General features: G+C 45.2%; 2 protein-coding genes and 2 long non-coding RNA genes across 4 annotated transcripts; 1 reads left to right on the forward strand and 3 right to left on the reverse strand.

Annotated features, from left to right (window-relative positions):
• Positions 1–5,423: 5,423 nt before the first annotated feature.
• Positions 5,424–9,578, forward strand: LOC146712385 (stonustoxin subunit beta-like; the record flags this gene model as incomplete). The annotated part of the gene is made up of 2 exons (XM_085442335.1): positions 5,424–5,499; positions 5,648–9,578. Coding segments are annotated over 2 exons (609 nt in total), but the record flags the coding sequence as incomplete, so codon positions are not given.
• Positions 9,579–11,391: 1,813 nt separating this feature from the next.
• Positions 11,392–12,448, reverse strand: LOC146712386 (uncharacterized). Its single transcript, XR_014916925.1, has 2 exons — positions 11,671–12,448; positions 11,392–11,567 (listed from the first exon to the last, which is right to left on the reverse strand). It is a non-coding gene; the product is annotated as an uncharacterized LOC146712386 (long non-coding RNA).
• A 9,403-nt stretch (positions 12,449–21,851) lies between these two features.
• On the reverse strand, positions 21,852–24,490 carry LOC146712387 (E3 SUMO-protein ligase ZBED1-like). The gene is made up of 3 exons (XM_085442344.1): positions 23,205–24,490; positions 22,776–23,028; positions 21,852–22,601 (listed from the first exon to the last, which is right to left on the reverse strand). Exons 1-3 carry the CDS (start codon positions 24,320–24,322, stop codon positions 22,185–22,187), a joined length of 1,788 nt encoding a protein of 595 aa, XP_085298470.1. The 5' UTR covers positions 24,323–24,490; the 3' UTR covers positions 21,852–22,184.
• Positions 24,491–25,184: 694 nt separating this feature from the next.
• On the reverse strand, positions 25,185–26,697 carry LOC146712388 (uncharacterized). The gene is made up of 2 exons (XR_014919248.1): positions 26,637–26,697; positions 25,185–26,311 (listed from the first exon to the last, which is right to left on the reverse strand). It is a non-coding gene; the product is annotated as an uncharacterized LOC146712388 (long non-coding RNA).
• Between the last annotated feature and the right edge of the window lie 1,140 nt (positions 26,698–27,837).

A 27,837-nucleotide genomic window follows, 5' to 3' on the forward strand; every position in this document is an offset into this window, starting at 1 on the left:
GTTTTTAGTTCTTTCAAAGAGAGTCTTGGAGATGTTTGATGTTTCTGTTTTTCTGAAACCACCTGAAAGAAAAACTATTTTTCTTGCTTTATGTAGTGTGGAAGTTTTTAATGTTTCTTCATCTGTGATGTTCTTGAATGTGTTCACGTGAAGATGGTACAAATAAACTGTCCTTTCAGCTTTAGCTCCTAATTTATTCATTATTTATGGATGTAGCACAGCAGCCGTCTCTTGATTAACACATGGAGGGCTCGGGATCTGATGGTGTCGTCTCCCTAATTTGCCCACTCAGTAAATCTCACTCATGGCCAAGAAATTGAAATAAACCTTGTTTCCCTGCTGGATACTGATCCACTGTAACTCTGCTCCTCCTTCCTGTTTAGGATTTCTGTGGCTGAAGTAAAATTCCCTCCATCCATCACTTATCCCAGCTAACCCAAAGTGACGTTCCCCCCCAGGGGAACGTAACAAGTGGGGGCTCGTCCGTGATCTTTGAAAAGGGAGTTCTGTGTTGGATTTGGTTTTCTTTTTGATTATCTCGCTTTGGCACCTTTTAGAGATTAATAACTTCCCAGTTAAGGTAGGTGAGTGCCCAGCTGAGCTTTTTAAGTTCCTCCTTCGGGCAGTCTTTTGTTTTTTTGCCTTTGTTGTTTTTGGAGTAATCCTGGGTGGGGATTAATTCTCTGTCGGGGGTAAGCAATTCAGGGCTCCGGTCGCTGAAGTTCTGCCTTTAAAGTTGCCTCGAGCCCAGCACGCTCCGGAAGATAGACAGGGCAAGGTTTTGGAACTGGGTAAGTTGTTTTGTTAACGTGTGTGTGGCGTGAGGTACGTTGGTCAGCTAAAGTAAGTTGTGTGTGGTCTGTTAACTGTCTTAATTAGGTTGTGTTTTGCTAACTCTTCACCATCCCCAAAATGGTTGACACAGCTGCTAGTGTACAGGTGTCTAGAGGCTCGTTTGTGAGCAATAACATTCACCTGGTTCCAGACTTCTGTGAATCCAGTGTTCACAGCTTTTTCAGTGTGTTCGAACGCCTGGCAGCTGCACTGCAGTAGCCTCAAGATGTGTGGGGGGTGATGTTGCTGTGTCGGTTGACAGGTAAGGCTCAAGAAGCGTGTTCTGGTCTGTCTAGGCAGGACGGCCTGGTTTATGGAAAGATCAAAAGTGCCATCCTCCAAGCCTATGAACTGGTACCTGAGGCCTATAGGCAGCATTTTCGAGGGTTGGAGTTGGCGCAGGGACAGTTCTATCTTGACTTCGCCAGGGAGAAGGCGAGGCTCTTTGATAGGTGGTGTGCGGCAAGCCAGGTTAATGATGTGGGGTCCATACGTGAGCTTATGCTGGTGGAGGATTTTAAAAACTCTGTCCCTAAGTCTGTGGCCCTTTATTTAAGTGAACAGAGGGTTACAACTCTACAGCAAGCTGCCACCCTGGCAGATGAGTTTAAGCTGACTCATACAGCAAGTGCGGTAGGACAGGATATCCCTCTGCACTATAGCGCAGCCTGGACAGGTAAAAGTGGGCCAGCTAAGAAGGAAAATGCAGTTATGGTGTTAAGACCTAGGCCCAAACTGTGTTTTTTCTGTCACAAGCCTGGCCATGTGGTTGCCAATTGTGTCAAACTGGCACTCAAACAGAAAGCCCACTCAACACAAAAGGGGCCTGTTTTGAGAAAAGGCTCTCAAACTGACAAGCTTGCCAGACCTACGGAAAGGCTAAACCTGGAGCATAATTGCTTGGTAGCACCCCGTAATCAGTGTACGAGGCCAACTAACCCTGAGCTGCCGCTGGTTGATCCTTTCTCCGGTTCATGTTCAAAACCACCCTTCAGATCTGCACCCCTTGCTAACAAGTATGTCTGTGTTTCAGCGAAGCCTGCTAGCTGCCTGCTGGGTTCTCCACACGTGATAGTTCGAAGCCCTGGCTATCCCATGGGACACTGTTTCAAGGGTTTGGGGCCACTCTCTGGGAATGTTGTGAACCCACTGAGATGGGATTGGCAGCTCCCGCAGGCAATGCCTAACCGGTGCTATGGGGTTTGGTAGGTGGAAAGCCTGCAATTTCTTCATGAAACGGCTATGGACTCACTTTGTGTTATCGTAAATTTGACAAACCATGGGTTTGCATTTATGGGAGGGGGTGTTACGGCCCTAGCAGGGCCTCTCTCTCTCCTGAGGATGCCTGTGTGGGAGTGTCCCACTACCTCCTGCCCGAGGTGCCACCTTTCCCTCCTGTACAGCTGACTCCCATCAGCAATTAAAGGTATTTAAGCCCAGAGCAGGGTGAGCTCTGGGCCAGAGTGCCATTTGTGTGGGTACAGCTAGTGAGCTGAGTGTTTTTGCGGTGTTTCCAGCTGGTGAGCTGTGTTTTGTGGTTTTCAGCTAGTGAGCTGCGTTTTCCTTTTGACATTTTGCATTACTGACCAACGCCTGAGTTTTGTTTGTGTTACTCCTATGGTGATAGCGGCTTGTCCGTCTCTTTTAGTTGAATTACTTCAATAAAACTGTTTTATTTAACTGTTTTGCCTCCTTGACTCCTTTTTCTGACCCGGTCACTTTTGTTACTTCCCCCTCCCCGCCTAGACCCCCCCCCCCCCCCCCCCCCCCACAGGGGAACGTATTACGAATGGAAACATGTTTAAAAAACACAATGTGAGAGAGACGTTGAGGTCCTTAGAAGTTACCCTGGGTTTTTCTGTCACCCTGCTAGATGTTACACACCTTGTTATTGGACTGATTTCTAAACCTAAAAACATTATTTGTAGTTGTTATTCTTAGTTGTTCTGCTGCCTAAATACCACAGGGTCTGATTATGAAGTTATTGAGCTGCACATACTTTACGACCTGCTTAAGTTCGAGGTCACAGCGTCTGTAGAGCAGCTGGAACATAATGAAGTCTACAAGGTTAAAGTTTTCTCTTCAGTTATTGTTCTTTCTGCTGCTTGGTTTGATGGATCTGAGAGCTTTTGTTTTTATTATTGTTATTATAATTATCATGAATATTTTACTCTCTAGAAGCTTTAAAATAGTGTTTGTGTTTGAAAAAATTGATTTAAGAATTGAACAGAAACATCTGTCCTTCTGAAAATCGCCCAAAGGCACGGAGACAAAGTCAAAGGATGCAACCTGTAACTTTCTCTTCCTTCATGTCAGGACCATCATCCATGATTTATATAAAATGCATATAGCAACAGTAGCACTTTAGTTTGGACTTTATGATTTCTGTAACTGGAAAATATTATTTTGTTTAAAGACAGAAGTGACCGCATTGTTGCAACATCAAAGGGAAATATTAATTAATTAGCATCAAGTATATTTGTTGCTTAAGCGTTTGCACTATAACTTAAGTAGGATTATAACTTTTAAGGAAGGAAAGATTTCAGATATTTAGTTCACTGTTTCAGTTATTTTATATTATTTAAACATTTACGTTGGTCAAATATGATGCTCACAGCAGTGGGTCCTGGCCCAATGCTTTGTTTTTGGTTTTCTTTGACTCTTGTTTTTCTTGGTTTTTGTTCTTCTTATTTATCAGGCTCTCAGTAATCTTAGTTCTCCCTCCCTCAGTGTTCATTTCAGCCTGTGTTTAGTTTCTGTTCCCGTGTCCCACGTTTCATCGTTTCATGTCGAGTCAGCCCTGTCTCTCTGTTTCCTGTGTCTCCCCAGTCAGCCCCGCCTCCCTCGGGCACTCATGTGTGATACAGAGTAATAAACCTGACTACATTTGCTGCACTCTCTTTATTACCTGTTACTTTAAAATTCATACACTAATTATGTCTGCCCATCTCTCTAATGTGAAGGTCAAAGGTCAACATCCCAGTGACATAAGAATAATCCCAAAGGGGCAAAGGCAGCGGTTAATTTAGCACATTTACCATTAAGGGTACAGCAAGGATATACTTTTACTTATTGTGGCAGGGGTGTGGTCTCTGGCCTGCTGCAGTGGAGGCTGGTGGCGGGACGTTGGACGGCACAGGTGAGGGTGATGGAGCTCATGACTCTCCCCTTTATAGTGACGGAGGAGACTGGCGTGGGGGAAGCGTGTAGTGGAGGAAGTGGCGGGACGTCACTATGTGACTGCAGACTAAATTGGGCTGCATTGAGTTCATGACTTTTCTTTTATCCCGCCGCCTACGCATCACTGTGAGAGTTAATATGAGATCTCTCTCTGTGGAAAAATAACTTTAAATCCCACTGACGTGTGTATAAATCTATATACGTATAACGTCCCTCTGGGCAGCAACTTAAAAAAACAACTTTTTTTTGAAGTGTTGTGAACACAGCGCGCCGGGGCGAATGTCGGCGTTTGCCCAATAGAAAGGAGGAAGCCAGCCAGGCACAGGAAAGAAAGAAACACTCCAGGGCAACGCTGCTGGAACTTTGACTCATTGAGAAATGTTTCCCTGCTTGCATCAAGCCCGGCTGGTGTCCCCTGAGATCCATATCCCACCCTGATTGGTGGGTTAATTCAGCTCCGCCCACAACACTGTAAAGTGTCATACATTATCAAACTAACATTACATTTTCATATTAAGGTGGGGCCAAAAACTATCGTCCTGCGGGCCGCAATTGGCCCGCGGGCAGCGAGTTTGAGACCCCTGGTGTAGGAGGACACCTACTCTGTGTCTGGTTAAGTATAAGAGCCCTTTGTTAGGGGGACCGCTGGACTCTTAGCACCAGCTTTGGGGTCACAGGGTCACACACACACACACACACACTATGCACAGACTGGTACTCTTTGTTCATACCTGTGTAAGACGTCATATGTTAATGAACTTGTGCATATTCATGTAAGCTCAATAAAGAGCAGTGTTACGAGGGAGCAGACGAGAGCGACTGAGGTCAAGTGAAGGAACGGCGCTGTCACAGTTCTCTCCCTCATCAATTGTCTGGTTCCAGCGGTGGGTCTGTGCTAGACGACCCATCACCAGCTTTTTCCACTGGTTACCAGTACGTGGTAGAATCCACTTCCAGATCTGGTTGTCTTTAAATCTGTGAATGGATTGGCTCCATCTTATCTCTCTTTAACAAAATAATCCAAGTGGAGCCCTCAGGTCTGCAGATAAGCAGCTTCTGACCAGAACTAGACGTAAAAACAGAGGTGAGCTTTATCGATGGCTGCAGCCAAACTCTGGAACAGTCGCCCTTCACATCAGGTCGTCACCAACACTGGACATTTTTAAAAGCCGGTTGGAAACACATTTGTACTCTGTAGCTTTCAATCCTGACCAGTCTTTATAGTCATTACTGTGTATGTTTCCTATTTTCTCTCTACTCTGTGCAGCACTTTGGCTCAAGCTGTTTTTAAATGTGCTGATAAATAAATGTAGATTTCTTTGAATAAAACAGTGGAGCCGAGCTTTGAGCTCAGTGTGTAACAGTGTGTGTGTGAGAGCCATGTAATGTCCATGTGTGCATGCTGACTGTGCTGCTCTGACCCCCCTCCTCCTTTCAGGGTGGAGCCTGCTGGAGTCCGATGGTTGAGACCAGGTCTGAGGAAGTGTAAGTGTGTTTTTAATGGGATTCATGAAAACAAAGCAGCACACATTCAACCATCTTCATCATGTCAGGAGTCATCATCAAAGTGTCAATCAATGAACAGATGATGGATCAATAACTGCAGCTGGATTGTGTTTGTTCTCTCCATCAGATTCCTGTCAACTCACAATCGACACAAACACAGTGAACACAAAGCTCCAACTGTCTGACAACAACAGGAAGGTGACACGTGTGGAGGAGGTTCAGTCATATCCTGATCATCCAGACAGATTTGATGTTCCTCAGCTGCTGTGTAGAAATGGTCTGACTGGTCGCTGTTACTGGGAGGTCGAGTGGAGAGGAAACGTTTGTATATCAGTGAGTTACAGAAGCATCAGAAGGAAAGGACGCAGAGATGACTGTTGGTTTGGAGGAAATGATCAGTCCTGGAGTCTGAGCTGCTCTGATGATGGTCCTTATTCTGTCAGGCACAATAACAGTCGAACATCCATCTCCTCCTCCTCCTCCTCCTCTGTCTCTAACAGAGCAGCAGTGTATGTGGACTGTCCTGCTGGCACTCTGTCCTTCTACAGAGTCTCCTCTGACACTCTGATCCACCTCCACACCTTCAACACCACATTCACTCAAACTCTTTATCCTGGGTTTATGGTCTGGTTTCCTGGTTCCTCAGTGTCCCTGTGCTGAGTGGAGTGTAAAGAGTGTCTCCTGTTACAGAAACACTCTGACTGTTGAACAGATAGTTCAGTCTGTACATGTCTGTCTCTTTCACTCACAAACACGTTTTCAGATTCATGGATTCAATCAGTTGATGTTTGAAACTCTTCTAAATGATTCCTTGTAAACTTCTTCCTCTTCAGTCACAAACAAACAGGAAGTGATGTCACATGTGTTCCTGTCCACACAGCAGAATGAGTCTATTGCTGACAGTGATGTACAAACAGAGTGAGCATTTCTGAGGCCCAAAATAAACTGAGTAGTTCACTGAATGAACAATGGACTGTGAGCTCAGTTCCTTCATCATTAGTATGGATTATATATGTATATGTATTATATTAGTATCATATATATCAGGTGCTGCTGCTTTCAGTCATTGTGCAAATGTGCTGTTTGTAAGCTTGTAAAGCTGCAGTCAGCTGAGACTGAAGAAGTCACCTGATCAGTGAGCAAACGTTTCTGAAAACGTCCAGATGAACAGAATCAACCTTTTGGGATCAGCCAGCAATGCAGCATCATTGTTGTTCAGCTTCAGAGGTTTGCAGGAATGAACTGATGAGCAGAAACAGCTGCAAAGTCCAAGAAAATACCAGCTGGAGTTCAGCTGCATTTGAAGAAGTCAAAGAAAAGTAAGGATGGCAAAGGGCGACGTTTTCTTCCAAAGAGCTGCAAACATGGTCGACGCCTCATTAGAAGAATCATCTGGACATTTGTGAGGAACTCTAACCAAGAAAGCAACGTCACACAGATCCAACAGACAGTTTCCATGACTGCAAGTGTTGAGTGGAAAAATGCTACATTGCATTATTGCATCCTCTCACCACAGGAGGCGCTGTTGGCACCACTGATTGCTGATCAGCTGTTCTCTGATGATCTGATTGATACTGTGAATAACGGGACTCACTGAACTCTGTGACACAGTGAAGATTACAGAGTTTAACTTCAACATCTGACTGACGTCACACAGACAGAAGGATGAACCAGTGAGGCACAGAACACAGTTACTGGAGATACTGGATCAGCTCCATGTGAACCTCTGATGGAGAAGCTGCTGAGCCAGAGAAACATCAGGACATGACAGCAGCTGCACTTATCTAACAACATGTAGCAGAGCTGATCTATGTTAGAGGATCTATCACAGCAGCTGAAGCCAAAGTCCAACACTGGATACCAGCTGAGCCTGTGCTGAGTGTAGTGTTACAGGAAAAGGGCAGAAACACTGGTAGCTCCCAGTGATGCTGACTGGGGCACAGAGCTGAATGATGCAGCATCAGGACACTGTTTCAGTCTGACTGACAGAGAAACCTGTAGCTGTATCTACATGTGAGGCAGAGGCCACACAAGCAGCTTTCTATGTTTCACAGTGACTGAGATCTTCAGTGGGGGTGGACATGCTCCTGTACAGACCTCTGAGGAGAACCAAGGTGCAGTCAAAGAGTCCAGTCTGTCCTCACAGATGTGAACATGTGCTTTCATCAGGTCTGCTGTCAGCTAGCAGGCTCACATCAGAATCACTGTTCCTGAAAAACACAGTCTGTGTGACATCATCAGTCAGCTGATGGTCCCAGATCTGAATGGTTTCTGTCTCTACTGAGGAAGTCAGAGAATATCACTGAGGTGTGGATCAGGTCTGAGTGAGCTGTGGAGGGACAGCTTTAAACAGTCCACAGGTCTCACGTCCTGCTCAGTCTGGTAGCAGATACCTCGTATTGTTCCAGATGTGCTGACATCAGCAGCAGCACAGCTGTGTGATACCATGAATCTCAGTTATTGATCCAACACACAGTAAATACAAAGATCAGGATTTCTGAGAGTAATCATTATGAGTCTGAACACATGATCACTGAATGTTAGTCTCCACAATAATAAGCTAACACAAGCAAACACAGCTTTCAGCTCTTATTTTGAAACTGGCTTATTTAGAGAGCTGTGATGTGAGCGTGCCTGGCTCTGAGGCACTTGGGTCAGCCTCTGTTGTTTAGAAGTGTTACAGACTGTGAATGACACAGACCTGTCAGTTTCCATGTTTGTCTGTAACACAGCTCAGGGGCTCCATGCTGAACGCATCCATCCAGTGTTATTGATCCAGGACTGATACCAGCATTGGGATCAATACTACAACACACAATCACATGTGTCCACGCGATGTGTTTGACCAGCTTTATTCATTAATGATCAATCAGCTTATTTACTGCATCTGAGTCCAGCTTCATTTAAATGATCCAACCATGAAAATGACATCAGTCCTACAGAAGCACTTCATGCTAACAGGAAGTCATTTATTAAGGTGGAATAACACAGAGACACAACCACTCACAGCTAACCTGACCCCACTAACTGCATGTGTTTGGACTGTGGGAGGAAGCCGGAGTACTGGAGAGGACGCACACAAACACGGGAGAACATGAAGCTCTGAAACAAAGATGGTGGATTTGACCTCAGGACCAGGCGGGGTTACGGGGGCCATGACCCCCCAATAATAGATCCAGCTACACTGAAACTGTCAATTTCATTTACTTTTCCTGTTTTAAAGCTATCAGGCTGCTTTGTGGCTCACTCAATACTAAACTAAGATACTTTCAGTGTGAATCATTTGCAGGAACACAGGCAGGATTTAAGGTGCAGAACTTTACAGTCTCTGTCTCAAAGTTGGTCTGAACATGCTAACAGCTCTTTGTTTTTTTCAGTTTTCACTGGTTTGATGTAATGAAAGAAATTTTAAAGAAGCAGACGATTGTTGTTATTTTAGTTCTATAGTTTCATAAATCATGGTGTGGATCTAAGTCAACATTCAGAATAAATAAGATAATACAGCACTTTGATGGTTGCCTTTGTATTTTCCCAGCAGTGCTCAGGTTGGTTCTCGGCTACATTTACATACAGATGTTAATGTGTTCAGCAGCTGGACTCATCTGAGGAAGGAACATTGGAAAGGTGCTCAGTGCACAACTACATCACTAATTTTATGTAAGACCCTGTGTTTTATTGTATTTATATATTTGTAACATTTGACTCAAACACTTTTGGGAAGGATGAAAATGTTTTCAGGAGGAAGTTTTTCCTTCTGTCCGACTGCAGTACACACAACACTGCGTCTCCCCCCATTATCACACTTCCTCAGGCTGGTGATGAGCGCCCCCTGGTGTCAGTGTTGATGACGTCATGCACAGTGAAACATAAACAGTGTCTGTTAATAAAAAATCATGTGCCCATTCTCATGTTTGCATCATGTTTCTGTAAAATCATCAGCTGTTTCTGAACCTTCTTCATTGTTTGACTCATTCCAACAGCTGTGAGCTGTGATGGAGTCAGAGCAGCTTCATCACTGATGTTCAGGTGAAGCTGAACTTAATAAACTGTAGAAATGATCAGGATTCAGGTTGGATGTGTAAAACACTTCTGTGTGAGGTCGCAGTGCTTCATATGTGTGTGTGGGCTGAAGCACACACGTGTGAGTCCTCAGAGGTTTCACACACATCACTGCACACACTTATAATCCTAGTTTAAGCTTGTGGATCATATCGGACACATCAGCAGCTCTTTGGAGACAAAGATTTGAGATTTAAGATGAGTCATAGTCTTTCTATCCATGGTAGCTTCCACTGCTGAGGCTCGGGAAACATGAAGAGGATAATTAAGAGCAAGCATCAGCTCTGTCTCATCTAACTACACAGTATTATGATCATGCACTTATGTCTCAAACTAAGACACAATGAGACAAAATGAGTTCTGTGAGTCTTTAGATTATCAGTAAATTCTGGTGACAGTTTGACGCTCAGTGGAGCCATTTTTGGTTTGTGATGAGTGTTTTGTGAGCTTCTGTTTTGTGAATCGCTCTTTGTAATTTAGAAGATGGTGCAGAAATGTGCGCGCCCTTATCTGAGAGGACACGGAGAGAGTGTCGCAGACTCGAGGTGAGGAGATAAACCTCGGAGCTGGATGGCCTGCACGTTACCCATGTGCATCTTTTCAGTGACATCAAGTGAACCCATAATAAGCATTTCTATGTCTTAGACATCATGTCCATTTCTAATGAGAGATTATTTTTAAATGAGGGAAACCTGGTCTAACAACACGCTTACAACAGAGCTAAAGGTTCACCACAGTGAGACGGTGGGACTCTGATAAGAACTGAAACACTGTGTATGAACAGCTGAGACAAAACTATATATAAACACTCATTTATTCCAGTTTAGTTTGCAATGATTTTAAAGTAATGTGGAACGATTCATGTTCATGAGCTGTTACAAACACAACTATTGATTTGTCTATATATGGTCGGACTACAAGGCTTGTGTTGAGGCTCTTGGAATAATGTGTGAATTACAGCAAGAAATGATGGTTTTCCATTTTACCAAAGTGGAATAAAATCACCACAGCAAAGAAACAATGTTATTGTCTGCAGCTAAAATATATGGTGAACATGGTTTTATAATAATGTGCAAACACAACCTCACTCTGCTCTATACGAGGAGCCAACCACAGCTGTCCGGGTCTTCATCCACCACCTCCACCATCTTTGCTCATCATCATTCACTTAATTGCTGATTGGTTTAAATCAAACTCCATTACAGGTTCAACTCCATTATATAACAGCATGTTGACTTTGGATCTGGTGTGCAGTGCCACCTTAAAAGATGAGGAAACTAAGAGATTACAAAAAAAGAAGTGGAGGAGTTAAAGAGCTGCAGCAGATTAACAGTTTCTGACAGTCATGTGTTAGAAATAGGACGATTAGATGAGCTGAGGGATCCATCTACTGCTCAGTGAAGCCTCATCAGAAACAGTCTCAGTGGAAGGATGGCTCTATTGTTAAGGAAGGACACAGGCAGAAAGACTGGCGTCTGTCACACAGGAACTGGACTGAAAATCAGCTGCACATATTCATCAGTATGTGCAAACATATTATAGGTGTGGAATTCAGGACAGTACCATCAGAAGTTGATCCACTGTGCAAATGTCTGATTGGCAGTGGCTTCATTTTTCACTATGAACAAACTGCTAATGCAGCATCACAGGACGTCAGCCATGGATTGGCCTCCCCAGACCTCAACATTACTGAAACATCTTAACAGAGGATGGAAACAAAGGGAACCAACATCCAAGAAAAGAGCTGCTGCTGAAAACTTCCTCACAGAAAACACAAACAAGCTTGACTAAGAGACTCCAGGCTGTGCTGAATTATAAAGGTGGACTGACCTCCAGGGTCCTTAGTATCATATAAGCTCAGTTTGTGTCTTATATACTTTCCATTTATATAACAAAATATATAGAAAGGAGGGTGGTTTAAGATGTGTGTAGAGTTTTATTCATTATCTTTAGACAAACAAAGAAAGCACCATCCATTCGTCTCCAGTCTGTATGAAAAACAGGGGAAAGGTCAAATTAAAACTTTGAAATTCCTTTCACAATAAATCCATAAATAAACAAAATAAAACATAGAAAAGTGTTTAAACCCACTTTTCCATAAAGCTGTCAATAGGAAATGTTCCAGTAAACATGTCTGTGTTTCTGCTGTTTTCCTTTCATGCGTCCACAGCTGACAGGTAACCCTATTGGAGTCGCCATAGTGACGGGTGGCGTCTCAGCTTCAGCGTGTTGATGGGCACAGCCATGGTTACCACAGCTGGAGTTGGTGTACGGCGAGCTGTGAGAGGACAGAGATGGAGAACGCACATTTAACTCTTTAACAGGAGATACGTTACGACTAACAGACGACTGCTGTCTACATGATGTCTTTGCAGCCCTTATGCTACATGTTACACAACTTTTCTTCATGCCAACAAGACTGAGGTGCCACATAGTCGACACATACAGCTGATTATGATGCATGTTTTACTATTGCTATGTTCACATCATCTGCTTGGCTTTATTACTGAAAGCCTGGAGATCCTCTGACGTGTGCATGGCTGATGTGAAGTATGATTAGTCCTACATGACATCAACAACAGAGGCAATGAAAGCTTTGTTGTTAACAGGTTGTAGGTAAAGTCAAATGTCTACTTCTACACTTGTGTTGGGTAAAGTTCTTCTCACTGCAGCAGATTTATATCTGTGCTTTCACAGGGCGTGATGTGGAGCTCAGCGCTGAGGTGCAGGTCTCCTTGGAGACGGCATCCTGGCTGAAAATATTATCATGCTTCCAAAACATTTCAGCTTTTATTTTGAAAGAAACAAGACTTGAAAACGAATCCCCTTCTTCCTCTTTGTCTTTGTTCTTCAGAGGAGTGTCACCTGGACAAACTCAGGGCTGTTCTAGAGCCTTTGTTATTATTTGACTCCATAGAAATAAAACTGAATCGAATCAAACAAAAACTCCCAAACAGCTAAAACACTTTGCTTTATTCTCTTTTTTAACAAATACGTTGAAGTCCATCCATAACAACACAGCTGAGATCTCCTTTGTAATCAAGTGTTTACATCCTTTGTACAGATCCAAATCCAAATCTTTAGTCCTAAACAGGCAGTGGTTACAAACAGGAAGACGAGCAGTCCATTAAACAGTCTACAGGGTCAAACATACAGAGAATTCAAACAGCTATTAAAAACAAATAACTGGACACTGAAAAACTTCAGTGATGTGTGAGGCACCAAAGGGAAGCAGCTGAGTATATTCAATGAATTATCTTCAAATACAAAGACAGAAACTCCTACAGGCAGCATGCAAACTGAGCAGGATACACAAAGATCAGAGATTACAAAATAAATCAGAAAATGACTTCAAACTTACTGAGAGCAAGGCCTCTGTTACAAATCTGTCTAATAGAAAAACATGCTGTACAGATACAATACGGTCAGTGTTCATGGTCATTTAAAAACTGGCTCTACCTGAACCACTTCAATATTTTATGAAGTCACTGAGTCGACCATTTCTACAGTTTGTTTCCTTCATTGCAGTTAGAGTGCGGCTGGTAAGGATGAAAACACACACAGAGCGTAAATTGTCTTTGTTAGTAACAAACGTCAGCAAAGAAAAGACAAAACACACAAACACTCTCATGATATTCATGAATCATCAGAAAGCATCCAAACATTCTGCTCGTGGACTTTTACAGTCTTATTTGCACTCGCTCATCTTCATAATCATCCTGATCAATACATGACAGGGGAGGCTTTGAGGTAGGCGGGGCTCTCTGCTGATGTCAGCATGAAAGGCAGGACCAGCGTCTGCCACATGTTGGTGAAACATCACAGTACACTGGCGTGGTTTCCTTTCCAGATGTTGGACGTTTGACACTTCAACGTTGAGGCCAACAAGAAGACACAGTTTTGGGTCGGGTTGCTGCAGGGTTTCTAACTGAGCAAAAGCAGAAGCACACAGACCAACAGGGATCAGATGCTGAGTGTTAGAGGAACATCTGTGCTGATCACTGAATGCTGCTGTGGTCTCTTGTTGAAGTTGGCTGGTGGGACAGTCTAATAGTGATATCCTGCCCATCGGAGGAACACTTTTAAAAACACATGCAATACTTTGTTTGTATTACAGTCACAGTTTATGTTATTTTTGTCCTTTAAAAGTGTTGCTGTACTATAAAGTCCTATAATTTGAGGCTAAAATGGCTCAGAGAGTCTCTCTCTCAGAGGATCTCCTTTGAAAGTGGAGACGACTTTATCCGCTGATCCACGTCACTTTACCTGGATGTTTTCTTTGAAGCTGGATGAAGACTCCTCTCCCTCACTCCTGCTGCAGCTGTGTGGTCCAGTTGGCCTCTGAGGTCACAGTCAACATCTGTAGCAGAAGAGGGGAAATAAAAGTCCAGGTTACCAAAACTGGGAGCTTTTCCAAAATAGAGTGTAACTGGACTTTTTCAGCCTTACAGGCAGATAATCGTCTGAAGCTGCAGCTTTTTCTTTTTAGCTTTTTCCAATCTCTGCTCTCGGCTTTCTTTGAGAACATGTCTGCTTTCTTGGCATGGGTCTGTCTGCTGTTGGTGAAGAGACTAAATCCACATACTCGCTACTAAGATCTCCTCAAGTAGTCTCAACCAGATTACAGTTTAAGAGTAAATGTCTCCTGAGAGTTTCACCTTGGGGAGATGCTGTCTTGCTACCATGCAATCATGAGCATTAATCTATGAGGTGAAAAAGTAATTTTAAAAGCTCCAGCCACAAGTTTTATTTCATCTGTGTTTTGGTCAGAGTCCCATCAGACCTCCAGAATGGTGTCAGAGTGTTTTCTATCCACGTGATGAGCACAGGCCTCAGGTCCAGACCTCCACGGGCACCATAGCCTCTTTGGAGCTAATAGGTGCAAGAAGGTTTTGTTGGGATAGGAACTGAAGAGGAAACTGACGAGGAAGGCAAGGATCTTCTTCGGCTCCTTCGAGCCAGGACCTCTTTGTGTAGGCCAGCATTGGCCAGGTAGCCCTCCAGCATCGCTGGATGGCCGACAGTGGAAAACCTAGAGGAGTAGGAGAGAAACAGCAGCTTGGAGCATGTCTTTATACTGTTTAGTTTTTAGAGCCACAGACTTTCTTTTAATGTCATTGTTCAGGATCTATGACTGATTATGTATTTATTGTATTCCTCCATGACTGTGTGACAGCAAGTGGAAAAAACCAGCTTGACCTTTGTTGATATGCTTGTAATTTTAATATTGATTAAATGGCCCATGAAATAATAGAAAGCTCATATATGAAAATGTATTTTAAGAAGTAAAATGTTAATCTGAGTACAAAGGAGTACACTCACCTTCTGGTAGATGCAGCAGGCCAGAGACCACACCCCTGCCACAATAAGTAAAAGTATATCCTTGCTGTACCCTTAATGCTAAATGTGCTAAATTAACCGCTGCCTTTGCCCCTTTGGGATTATTCTTATGTCACTGGGATGTTGACCTTTGACCTTCACATTAGAGAGATGGGCAGACATAATTAGTGTATGAATTTTAAAGTAACAGGTAATAAAGAGAGTGTAGCAAATGTAGTCAGGTTTATTACTCTGTATCACACATGAGTGCCCGAGGGAGGCGGGGCTGACTGGGGAGACACAGGAAACAGAGAGACAGGGCTGACTCGACATGAAACGATGAAACGTGGGACATGGGAACAGAAACTAAACACAGGCTGAAATGAACACTGAGGGAGGGAGAACTAAGATTACTGAGAGCCTGATAAATAAGAAGAACAAAAACCAAGACAAACAAGAGTCAAAGAAAACCAAAAACACAAAGCATTGGGCCAGGACCCACTGCTGTGACATTTATATGTGATAAAAACATTAAAAACTGCTCACATGTTGAAATCTTTCTACGTATACTTTAGGTTCAGCTCTCCAGCCTGGCATTTGGTTAAGCATGATTCAAACATTTGATTTTGTTTAACTGGTTTTAATTATAGTTACTTTTTGTGAACATTTGTTGCAGCATTTAAAAATACATCATTTATTTTCAAACTTTTATTTGATTTAGAGCATCATATTTGACCAACGTAAATGTTTTAATTTCATATAAAATAACTGAAGCAGTGAACTAAATATCTGAAATCTTTCCTTCCTTAAAAGTTATAATCCTACTTAAGTTATAGTGCAAACGCTTAAGCAACAAATATACTTGATGCTAATTAATTAATATTTCCCTTTGATGTTGCAACTATGCGGTCACTTCTGTCTTTAAACAAAATAATATTTTCCAGTTACAGAAATCATAAAGTCCAAACTAAAGTGCTACTGTTGCTATATGCATTTTATATAAATCATGGATGATGGTCCTGACATGAAGGAAGAGAAAGTTACAGGTTGCATCCTTTGACTTTGTCTCCGTGCCTTTGGGCGATTTTCAGAAGGACAGATGTTTCTGTTCAATTCTTAAATCAATTTTTTCAAACACAAACACTATTTTAAAGCTTCTAGAGAGTAAAATATTAATGATAATTATAATAACAATAATAAAAACAAAAGCTCTCAGATCCATCAAACCAAGCAGCAGAAAGAACAATAACTGAAGAGAAAACTTTAAACTGTCATGAACCGAAGTTCCGAGCGCAGGCTGGACCCAGTAGCAGAACACACACACCAGGGTAGGAGAGAATAAAGAAAGTACATTTTATTACAACTAAAGGTGTCCCGTGAGGGTAGCCGGAAAAACAACGTATGGAACCAGAAGAAACCGAGGGACTGGGAAGGTGAACCGCGCAGGGAACGCCGAGAGCGGGGCTGTGAGAGGCTGTAAAACAAAAAGAGAAACAGATTACTGGGGTGCGGAAAAAAAAGGCAGCATACCAGGGAAGGTGGAGTATGTGTCTCACAGTGATAGCCGGGCTGAGTGAACCAGAGGGGGGGGAGCTCCAAAGGGGTCGAGACAGCGAGGCTGATGGTGATCTGAATCTCAGGCGGACAGGTGGACAGGCAGGTGGCTCGTAAAAAACGCCGAGTTGTGATCTGGGTACACAGGGCAAAAAAACAGTGTTAGTTCCGATGGAGAGTTTGTCATAAGAGTTTTTCCCGCAGGTGTACGTTACCGCTGAGAGACGACTACGGACTGGCGTGGAGCAGCAGGTAGGGCAGGATTAAATAGTCCACCTGGTGATCGCCTGGGATGGGGTGCAGGTGTGGGGTTAGCAGCCACGCCCGTGGGCGTGGGCATCCCAACAGCACCCCAGACGCCGGGCTGCAGACCATGACAGTACCCCCCCCTCAAGGGTCGCCCCCAGGCGACTGGCCGGGACCCCGCCTGCGGAGAGAAGCACGGAAAGCAGAGATTAGACGAGGGTCCAGAACGAAGGAGCGCGGGACCCAGAGGCGGTCCTCGGGGCCGTACCCCTCCCAATCCACGAGATACTGCCAGCCGCGCCGGCGCGCATCCAGGATCCGCCGGACCGCATAGGCCGGATGGCCGCCGATGAGCCGGGCGGGAGGAGGGGGCTCGGAAGGAGGGCACAGGGGGCTGAGGCGGACCAGCTTAAGTTGAGATACATGGAACGTGGGATGTACACGCCAAGAGGCCGGAAGCCGGAGCCTGACCGCCACCGGGTTGATGACCCGGTCCACTTCGTACGGCTCGATGAAACGGGGAGCCAGTTTGCGGGACGTGCCCCGGAGCGGGATATTCCCAGCAGCCAACCAAACCTTCTGTCCCGGCTGGTAGTCAGGGGCTGGGGCGCGGCGATGATCGGCGTAGTGCGCCTGTCGTTCCTTCGCGCGCAGGAGGACGCGGCGAGTGCAGCGCCACACACGTTGGCAGCGCCGGAGGTGATGAGAGGCCGACGGGACGGAGAGGGACAGGTCCTCTTCCGGGAAGAGCGGAGGCTGATACCCGAGGGACGCTTCGAAAGGAGACAAGCCGGTGGAAGACGAGGTGAGAGTATTGTGGGCGTACTCCACCCAGGGCAGGTAAGTAACCCAGGAGGAGGGGTTTTGACTGGCTACGCACCTCAGCATAGTCTCCAGCTCCTGATTAAGACGTTCAGTTTGCCCATTGGATTGCGGGTGGAAACCGGAACTCAAACTGACCTTGGCGCCGAGAATGGAGCAGAAGGTCCTCCACACTTGTGAGGTGAACTGGGGACCTCGATCGGAGACAATGTCCAGGGGAATTCCGTGGAGCCTGAAAACATCAGTGATCAATGCTTGGGCAGTCTCAGCAGCCGAGGGCAGCTTGGCTAGCGGGATGAAGTGAGCGGCCTTAGAAAACCGATCCACAACGGTGAGGATGACACATTTTCCAGAAGAGGTGGGGAGACCGGTAACAAAGTCGAGGGAGATGTGAGACCAGGGCCGGTGGGGAGTAGTGAGTGGGTGGAGCTGACCTACGGGATGCTTCGTGGATGACTTATTACGAGCGCAGACGGCACAGGCAGACACGTAGTCCCTCACGTCCTGTAGTAGCGATTTCCACCAGAAGTGTCTGCTGAGGAGGCGCGCCGTTCTGCTCACGCCCGGGTGGCACGCGAATCCAGTGGATGACTGCTCCCCGGGCGGCGGCGGGAACGAAGCGCCGTCCTGGCGGTCCAGTCCCTGGGTCAGGGTCCCCCGGGAGCGCGCGGCAAGTGGTCTCCTCAATTTCCCAGGTGAGAGCACCTGGTAGGCTGGTAGGATGGTGGCGGTGGGGGGGGGGGGGGGGCGCCTCACTGTCGGGGGAATACAGACGGGAGAGCGGATCGGGTTTGACGTTTCGTGACCCGGGACGATAGGAGAGTGTGAAGTTGAAGCGGGCGAAGAATAGGGACCAGCGAGCTTGACGGGGATTCAACCTCTTGGCGGTTCTAAGGTACAGTAGGTTTTTATGATCTGTCCATATAATGAAGGGCTGTTCGGCCCCCTCCAGCCAGTGACGCCATTCCTCCAATGCGAGTTTTACCGCTAGGAGTTCCCTGTCGCCGATGTCGTAATTCCTCTCCGCGGGGGTGAGTCGGCGTGAGAAAAAGGCGCACGGCCGGAGTTTATTCAGGGGCCCAGACCGCTGGGAGAGAACCGCCCCAACTCCCGCATCAGACGCGTCAACCTCAACAACAAACTGTTTAGAAGAGTCAGGATGGGTTAGAATGGGTGTGGACGTGAATAATCGCTTCAACTTAGCGAAGGCTGCGTGGGCCTCAGGGGACCATGTGAAAGACACCTTGGGTGAGGTGAGTTGGGTGAGAGGCGCGGCCACCTGGCTGTAGTTTCGAATGAAACGGCGATAAAAATTCGCAAACCCCAGGAAGCTCTAAAGCTTCTTCCGTGTCTCCGGAACCGGCCATTCCAATATCGCTTTGATCTTCACCGGGTCGGTCTTCACCTGCCCACCAGCGAGGATGTAGCCCAAGAAGGAAATGGATGAGGCGTGGAACTCACATTTTTCCGCTTTTACGTACAGTCTATTTTCGAGCAGCCGTTGTAGCACGCTCCTCACATGGATGCGATGGTCCTCGAGCGTCTTGGAAAAAATCAGAATATCATCCAGGTAAACAAAAACAAACACGTTCAGGAAATCCCGTAACACGTCGTTGACTAGGGCTTGAAAAACCGCTGGGGCGTTCGTTAACCCGAACGGCATCACCAGATATTCGAAATGCCCTAGTGGGGTATTGAAGGCGGTCTTCCACTCGTCGCCCTCACGTATCCGTACCAGGTGGTAGGCGTTCCGCAGATCCAGTTTGGTGAAGACAGTAGCTCCCTGGAGTGAGTTAAAAACAGAACTAATGAGTGGGAGGGGATATTTGTTTTTGACGGTGACGTCGCTCAGCCCCCTGTAATCAATGCACGGGCGGAGCGTCCCGTCTTTCTTTCCCACGAAGAAAAAACCCGCAGCCACGGGGGAGGATGACGGCCTAATACGTCCTGCAGTTAGCGACTCCTGGATGTAATTCTCCATGGTTTCTCTTTCGGGGCGAGACAGGTTGTATAATCTGCTAGAGGGCAGCGAAGCACCCGGGAGCAGATCAATAGCACAGTCATATGGACGGTGAGGCGGGAGTGAGAGCGCCTCGTCTTTACTGAACACCTGCCGGAGATCGTGATAGTCGGGGGGCACGGAAGAGAGATCCGGCGCGGGTGGCGGGGCGGGCCTCCGTTCCGTTGAGGCGGAGGGAACGGCTGACCTCAGGCAGTTCGCTAGACAAAACACACTCCAGCTCGCGATACTCTTTCCGGCCCAATCTATGTGTGGGTTATGTCTCTGTAACCAGGGGTAGCCTAGGATAAGCGGGGTGTCAGGAGCGGGAAAAGTGAAAAAAGACAGCTGCTCTTGGTGGTTACCTGATGTGATTAACCGTACAGGCGCGGTTTGGTGAGTTATGTATGCAAACACTTGATTGTTTAATGTAGACGCAGGGATGGGCGGTTCGAGTGGAGTAAGAGACACAGCTAACCTCTTAGCCAGCTTCTCATCCATAAGGTTCTGTTCCGCCCTGGAGTCCACCAACGCGGGGCATGTAAAAGTCTGATTAGGAGTCACGATAGTAACGGACAGTAACAATCGGGGTATAGTAGTACTTAAGAGTGCTGCCCACCCGTATCCCCGGACTTACCGGTGGGCCGGGTCGTTTGAGCGGACCGGGCAAACAGCGATGCGGTGACCGGGCCTCCCACAGTACAGGCATTCTCCAGCCCGAAATCGGCGTTCCCTCTCCTCCGGAGAAAGCCGAGAGCGTCCGATCTGCATGGGTTCGGGCGGGGGAGGCGACGGAGAGCGCGCACACGCAGCTGGGGGCGGAGAAACGCGGATCCCGGGGCGTACTACGGAGCCCATAGGCTTAGGCCGCCGCTCAGCATCCCTCTCCCGCAAGCGTCTATCGATCCTACGGGCGAGGGAGGCTAATTCTTCAAAGGATCTGGTCTCCTCGTGAAACGCTAGTTGGTCCTTCATCTGGTCGTTTAATGACCGTAAAAAAAACCCACGAAGGGCCGAATCGGGCCAACCTACGGCGACCGCTCGGGTACGGAATTCAACTAGGTACTCCGCAATACTGCGCCGCCCCTGACGGAGCCCCAGCAACTTCTGCGCGGCATCGTCCTCCGAAACCGGAGGGGAAAACGTAGCCTGGAACTCCTCCAGGAATTCATCGTAATCACAATCACGAATGGGGTGAGAGTTTAAGTAAGCTTCAGCCCATGCTAGAGCACGCCCCCGTAACAATCCCACGAAGTGGGAGATCTTAGCAGCATCCGTGGGAAACGCGTGAGGCGTGCGACTGAAAAACAAGGAGCACTGGAAAAGGAACCCCCCACACAGGTCCAACTCCGCGTGAAAGGGTTCCAGCGGCGGAGGTGAAACGCCGCGGTGCACGGGGTCGGGAGGCCTAGTTTGTAACTTATTCTGAGTGTCACTCAGCTCTTGACAACGGTCTTGGACTGGAGCTGCTGATTGTGGGGACCGAGGATAGCGCCCTGTTTATTAATAGCGGAGCGGAGTGGATCTGCTGGGTCCATACTGGCCAGTCCGTACTGTCATGAACCGAAGTTCCGAGCGCAGGCTGGACTCAGTAGCAGAACACACACACCAGGGTAGGAGAGAATAAAGAAAGTACATTTTATTACAACTAAAGGTGTCCCGTGAGGGTAGCCGGAAAAACAACGTATGGAACCAGAAGAAACCGAGGGACTGGGAAGGTGAACCGCGCAGGGAATGCCGAGAGCGGGGCTGTGAGAGGCTGTAAAACAAAACCAAAGACAGAAGTGACCGCATAGTTGCAACATCAAAGGGAAATATTAATTAATTAGCATCAAGTATATTTGTTGCTTAAGCGTTTGCACTATAACTTAAGTAGGATTATAACTTTTAAGGAAGGAAAGATTTCAGATATTTAGTTCACTGCTTCAGTTATTTTATATGAAATTAAAACATTTACGTTGGTCAAATATGATGCTCTAAATCAAATAAAAGTTTGAAAATAAATGATGTATTTTTAAATGCTGCAACAAATGTTCACAAAAAGTAACTATAATTAAAACCAGTTAAACAAAATCAAATGTTTGAATCATGCTTAACCAAATGCCAGGCTGGAGAGCTGAACCTAAAGTATACGTAGAAAGATTTCAACATCTGAGCAGTTTTTAATGTTTTTATCTAGTGCTGTCAAGAGATTAAAAAAAAATAGAGATTAATTAATTATGATTTTTAATTAATTGATCTAATTAATCTCTTTTTTAATCTCACCTAAAAATAGCTGAGGAAAGCCCTCAACTTATTGTGGCAGACCAAAAGACTGATATAACAAAGAAAGTGACTTTATAAAGTCATTTATTGTTTAACAAACGTTAAACAGATGCAACCATTTACATACTGTTGTATTCTTTTGTAAAATAAGTGGAAAAATAAATACAAATAAAATCAAATAAATTAAGTGCTGCAAGTTAGCACATCAGAGTTGCTCTTTTCTGAGCAATACAGCACTGAAATTCCTCTGCTTCAGATAATGAAAAATAAAACTGACATTGCAGTGCTGCAAGTTAGCACATCAAAGTATTCTTCCATCACAAAAAAAAAGTGCTGAACATCAAGCAATCTATTCTAGTAGGCTACAAATGACACAGCAGCTATGCTGACCACATGTGTCTCATTTCTTCTTCCTCAGCCAGTCGCTAAGACACACCAGCCTGGTAACATTTTCTGGAAGCAAGGCTGCCCTTTTCTTTTGCACTATGTGGCCTGCAAGGCTAAAGAGTCTCTCACAGGGTACAGAGGTAGCTGGGGAGGCCAGGTACTTTTGTGCTAGGACTGACAGCTTTTCATAGACTCCTGAGTGAGCATACCACCACTGCAGGGGACAGTCATCAATACTGATGCTGGGTTCTGCTCTGTAGCGCTGCAGCTCTCCAGACTCAATTCCATCTTCTGAGTCAGAGTCAGACCCCAGAAGGAGTTCGCTCCTCCTCTTCTTCTGAGCTGGTCCATCATCCTCTGTGGAGGGCTGGAGACTATCTGCTCTTCTGGGCTCTGCTGCCTGGAGCATATTCTCCAGAATGGTCCACACCTGAATGAATGAATGAATGAATGAATGAATGAATGAATGATTGTGATTAAAACTAAGTGCTTTTTATTTTATTTTATTTAATCTTGTAAAGAACTTTGTGTTCCATATAATAAATAAAAGTTTGATTTGATAATGAATTGGACTCATTAGTCCAGCTTAACCTTATTGTCCTACCTGTTCCCTCTTTTCTCTTGGAAGACATTTCAAATCCTTAAACCGTGGATCCAATGCTGTGGCCACCCCGAACCATATCTCGTTGCCATTAGCTCGTCGTGCTGCCAGATCCTTCTGGAAGGCATTCTTGAACTTCACCACGTAGGCAGGATCATCATCAGTAATGTCCATGACACGGTACAGATGGCGAAAAGCAGGCAGCACTACAGAGCAAGAGACGTAGGCCTCACCACCCAGCAGCTCTGTCACATACCTGCAGAGGTGGAGAGGTTTGCTAAATAAACCTAGCTGGATTCATTTAAATCAAAGTGTAACTGATTTCCAATTTAATTGTCCTTAAAAGTTCCTTGTTATGTTCATTAATTTTGATTTTACACATGTAACAGTAGTTTATATAATTAAAATGGGAAGGTGTTTATTTGAACTAACTTGCATGGTTCAAGCAGGAGCTCCAGCCTCTGCAGTTTTGCCCACTCAGCTTCGGTTGGCAAGACCAACCTGTGGTTCTGTTGGTCCAACGTAGCCTGGACAGCCTCTCGGTTACATAGGAGGCGTGAGACCATTGCGAGAGTCGAGTTCCACCTGGTGGGTACATCCTGTATAAGTTGATCGCTCTTCTTTCCGAGTGCTACTTGTTGTTGGTTAAGTTCTGTGGTACTCGCAGGGCTTTGTTTAAAATGACCAACAATCTTGCGGCACTTTGCCAGTACACCGACAAAACCACTGCTATCGAGACATACCGTGATGGTCCTCTGGAGAATGTGAGCATTGCAGGCGATGTGCTCATATGGAAGTGCTCTCATAGCAGCCAGCATGTTTGCTGCGCTGTCTGTGCCAATGGTGGATATCTTGTTTTCAATACCCCAGTCATTTGCTACCTTGAGGAACTGTTCGGCGCATTTATCAGCAAAGTGCCTGGTTTCTGTTCTCATGACGGTCAGTGCAAATGAGTTGAGGTTCCACTCACTATCAATAAAGTGTCCAGTCACCCCAAAATAGCTGTGGTTGCCAGCTGAGGTCCAGTGATCTCCGGTTATAGCAACACAGTTGGGAGAATCCTCCGCCAAAATCTCAAGTTTGTTTTTCTTTTCGCCGTCGTACATTTTGCTGATTTTGGTCGTTACTGTAGTCCTGCACGGCGGCTTGTATGACGGGTCATTGGACGCAATTTGCAACACCTCTGTCAATCCTTCGTCCTCTACTATATTTATCGGCCTACAGTTCATCGCTATCCACTTGGCAATAACATTAGTCAGCCTGTCGTTCGCAGACTTGCTCATACGAGGGGTATTCTCTAGTTTTGTTTGGCGAAAAGCTTTGCTCTGGCTTGCTATATTGCTAACGTCTTCACTGCTAGCTGTTGCTGCACTCGCGGCTGGGTGCTTTGCGTTGAGGTGATAGGCCAAACTTGAGCTGCTTCGGTGGTAAGCAAACTCCTTCTTACACTCTAGGCAGACCACTTTACCTTTGTCAATGGTGCCGTCGGGGCGTTTATGAAATACAAATTTCCCGTTCATTGGGCCAACAACTCTCAGATGCGCCTCCATATCCACACTGTAAGCTAATCACCACTTCTCACCTTGACCTCACGACGTGACTCCACCCCCAACAAGTCAAGCACAAGGAGCCCAGCACATAAAAACGGATTTTATAACATAGCAACTCTCATACAAAATCAATGACGTCAAGAGATTAAAAATTAGATTAACGAGATTAAAAAACACAACGCGCTAAATAGCATTGTAATTAATTAATCGCAATTAACGCGATAATTTGACACCCCTATTTTTATCACATATAAATGTCACAGCAGTGGGTCCTGGCCCAATGCTTTGTGTTTTTGGTTTTCTTTGACTCTTGTTTTTCTTGGTTTTTGTTCTTCTTATTTATCAGGCTCTCAGTAATCTTAGTTCTCCCTCCCTCAGTGTTCATTTCAGCCTGTGTTTAGTTTCTGTTCCCATGTCCCACGTTTCATCGTTTCATGTCGAGTCAGCCCTGTCTCTCTGTTTCCTGTGTCTCCCCAGTCAGCCCCGCCTCCCTCGGGCACTCATGTGTGATACAGAGTAATAAACCTGACTACATTTGCTACACTCTCTTTATTACCTGTTACTTTAAAATTCATACACTAATTATGTCTGCCCATCTCTCTAATGTGAAGGTCAAAGGTCAACATCCCAGTGACATAAGAATAATCCCAAAGGGGCAAAGGCAGCGGTTAATTTAGCACATTTAGCATTAAGGGTACAGCAAGGATATACTTTTACTTATTGTGGCAGGGGTGTGGTCTCTGGCCTGCTGCAGTGGAGTGGGCAAATTAGGGAGACGACACCATCAGATCCCGAGCCCTCCATGTGTTAATCAAGAGACGGCTGCTGTGCTACATCCATAAATAATGAATAAATTAGGAGCTAAAGCTGAAAGGACAGTTTATTTGTACCATCTTCACGTGAACACATTCAAGAACATCACAGATGAAGAAACATTAAAAACTTCCACACTACATAAAGCAAGAAAAATAGTTTTTCTTTCAGGTGGTTTCAGAAAAACAGAAACATCAAACATCTCCAAGACTCTCTTTGAAAGAACTAAAAACCTTTGTTCTCATGGTCCAATCATGAGTGAACTCCCCGATGAAGCCTTGTGTGCTAAAACATGTCAGAGTTTTAAAGGTTAAACATGAGTTTCCAAAACGTTTTGCTGGAGAACAATGAACTATTTGACTGAGTTTCAATCATTTACAGACGAGCAAAACCAGGACAGAGAAAAAAGGACAAAACTGACTCAGTAAAACAACAGAAAAGAAGATCCCATGTAGATCTGTATTATGTAGAAGTTCAGCCCAGCAACAAGTTCAGTTCAACACAAGTTTAAATGATTCTATCTGAACTCTGTGGAGCCTGATCTCAAGCTTTTTGAGTCTGACCAGAGGATCTTTCTGTGTCTTCAGATTCACTGTGATCCAGTGATGGGAGTGATTTCAGCCCTGAGTGATCACGCTGATGTTTGCACAGAGCAGACAATGAGGTGAATGTTTGGGCACATTGGTAACAGTGAAACAGTTTATTAGTAACGTGGGATCGTTTGTGTGCAGAGTATGAACTGAGATTCCTGAAGCTCTTGTCACACTGGTCACAGCTGTAGTTTCCTTCCATGTGTGCACGTTCATGAATGTTACGATTATGTGAATGTGAGAAGCTTCTCTCACAGTGTCTGCACTTGTGTGGTTTCTCTCCTGTGTGGACTCGTTTGTGTGTTTTAAGCTGACCTGCTGTGGTGAAGGATGACCCACACTGATCACAGAGGTGCTTTTTAACCCCACTGTGAATCAGTTCATGTCGTTTTAAATCACTTGGTGTGGTGAAGCTTCTCCCACATTCTTTGCAGTATTTCAGTTTGTCTCCAGTGTGTCTACGTTGATGTACTTTTAGGGTCTTTTGCTGACTGAAAGTTTTTCCACAGAGGTCACAATGAAAGTCTTTCCCACCACCACAGTGATGACAGGGTTGAGAACTGGATCCATCTGTGTTGCTCTGCTTCTAAACAAAGACACAAAGACAGTGTAAGTCAGTCCTTCAACATTTGTATCCTGAACGTCGCCTGAAATAAAGAGCATCTCTGCAGACGTCCAACTACATTTGACTGTTTCAGTTAACACACTCAGTTTACTGGGCTGCAATAACTACAATACTACCACCACAATACTACAGTAATACTAAAATCATAGCTGAAAGGAAAATCTGAATAATCACTCAGAGCTGCTTTTCCATGCAGTAGAATTGCTAACATGCTAACACAGTTTAATGAGCAGAGTTGTTCCAAACAGTCAGGCTAAAATGACAAGATAACAATATAAATACATACCTCACAGTAGCTGCACTTGTAGAGTCTCTTTCTGGTGTGGATCTGTTGGTGTCGTCTCAGGTCATGTGGAGATTTAAAAGTCTTCTCACACAGGTCACATTGATAAGGTCTCTCCTCAGTGTGGGTAAACATGTGTCGTTGTAAGTGTGCGTCTGTTGTAAACTCTTTGCCACACTGTTCACAGCAGTACACATCATGTCTGGTGTGAATGCGTAGGTGTTCATTTCGGCTCCCTCTCTGGCTGAAAGTTTTTCCACAGATGTCACAGCTGTATGCCTTAATTCCAGAGTGGGTAACTAGATGACTCTGTAAGTGGCTACTGTGAGTAAAAGCTCTGCCACACTGATCACAGCTGTACGCTTTAACTCCACTGTGGACGAGTTGGTGTTTTTTTAGGGAAACCTTGAAGGAAAAAGACTTTCCACACAAGTCACAGCTGAACGGTCTCTCTCCAGTGTGGATGACCTGATGCTGTTTTAGTGAAGCCTTCAGAGTAAACTCCATCCCACACTCGTCACAGCTGTATGCCTTAATTCCAGAGTGGGTAACTAGATGCCTCTGTAAGCTGCTACTGTGAGTAAAAGCTCTGCCACACTGATCACAGCTGTACGCTTTAACTCCAGTGTGGATGATTTGGTGTTGTTTTAGTGAAGCCCTCACAGTAAAACCCTTCCCACACTCGTCACAGGTGTGTTTTTTCTCTCCCTTTCTTCTGTGAGGTTTGTCGGCCTCCTGAGAGCGCTGACTTCTGGCTCCATGTTGGTCCTGCAGTGACAGAGATACAAACAGAGGCAGTGAGTGAAATGCAGTCGTGGAACAAACTCAACCTTCAAACTCCATTAACACTAGTTTTAAACCTGAAGGTGGAGCGTGGCACCAAACACCTTAAAGGTCTCTTATCCCCACCTGCTGGTAGTTCTAACACATTACATCCAACCTGCTGTTAAAGATAATTCATGACTGTTCAAACACTAAAATCATGCCCATCCCTCCTGATTGTGTACACACACACACACACACACACACACACACACACACACACACACACAATTTTATAATTTAGATTATTTTGTTGGTTCCTATTACATATTTCTATAATTTGTATAGATTTATACAGAATTATTCAGTGATAATAAATCCTATGTTTGTTTATTCTAAACCTGTTAGCTTCCACAACAGATGTTGCTCGTCTTCCGTCAAA

Source organism: Copadichromis virginalis, linkage group LG3 (assembly GCF_057382275.1).
Source record: "Copadichromis virginalis isolate Kocher_CV1m ecotype Utaka linkage group LG3, C_Virginalis_male_GT1.1, whole genome shotgun sequence".
Taxonomy (NCBI): domain Eukaryota; kingdom Metazoa; phylum Chordata; class Actinopteri; order Cichliformes; family Cichlidae; genus Copadichromis; species Copadichromis virginalis.

What these genes read in the sequence shown, in the direction of transcription:
- LOC146712387 (XM_085442344.1), bottom strand. Translation starts at nt 24,322, where the DNA reads ATGGAGGCGCATCTGAGAGTTGTTGGCCCAATGAACGGGAAATTTGTA. An exon ending in CTCCTGCTTGAACCATGCAA is followed by an intron (nt 23,029 to 23,204) that starts GTTAGTTCAAAT and finishes CCACCTCTGCAG; the next exon opens with GTATGTGACAGAGCTGCTGG. An exon ending in CAAGAGAAAAGAGGGAACAG is followed by an intron (nt 22,602 to 22,775) that starts GTAGGACAATAA and finishes TCATTCATTCAG; the next exon opens with GTGTGGACCATTCTGGAGAA.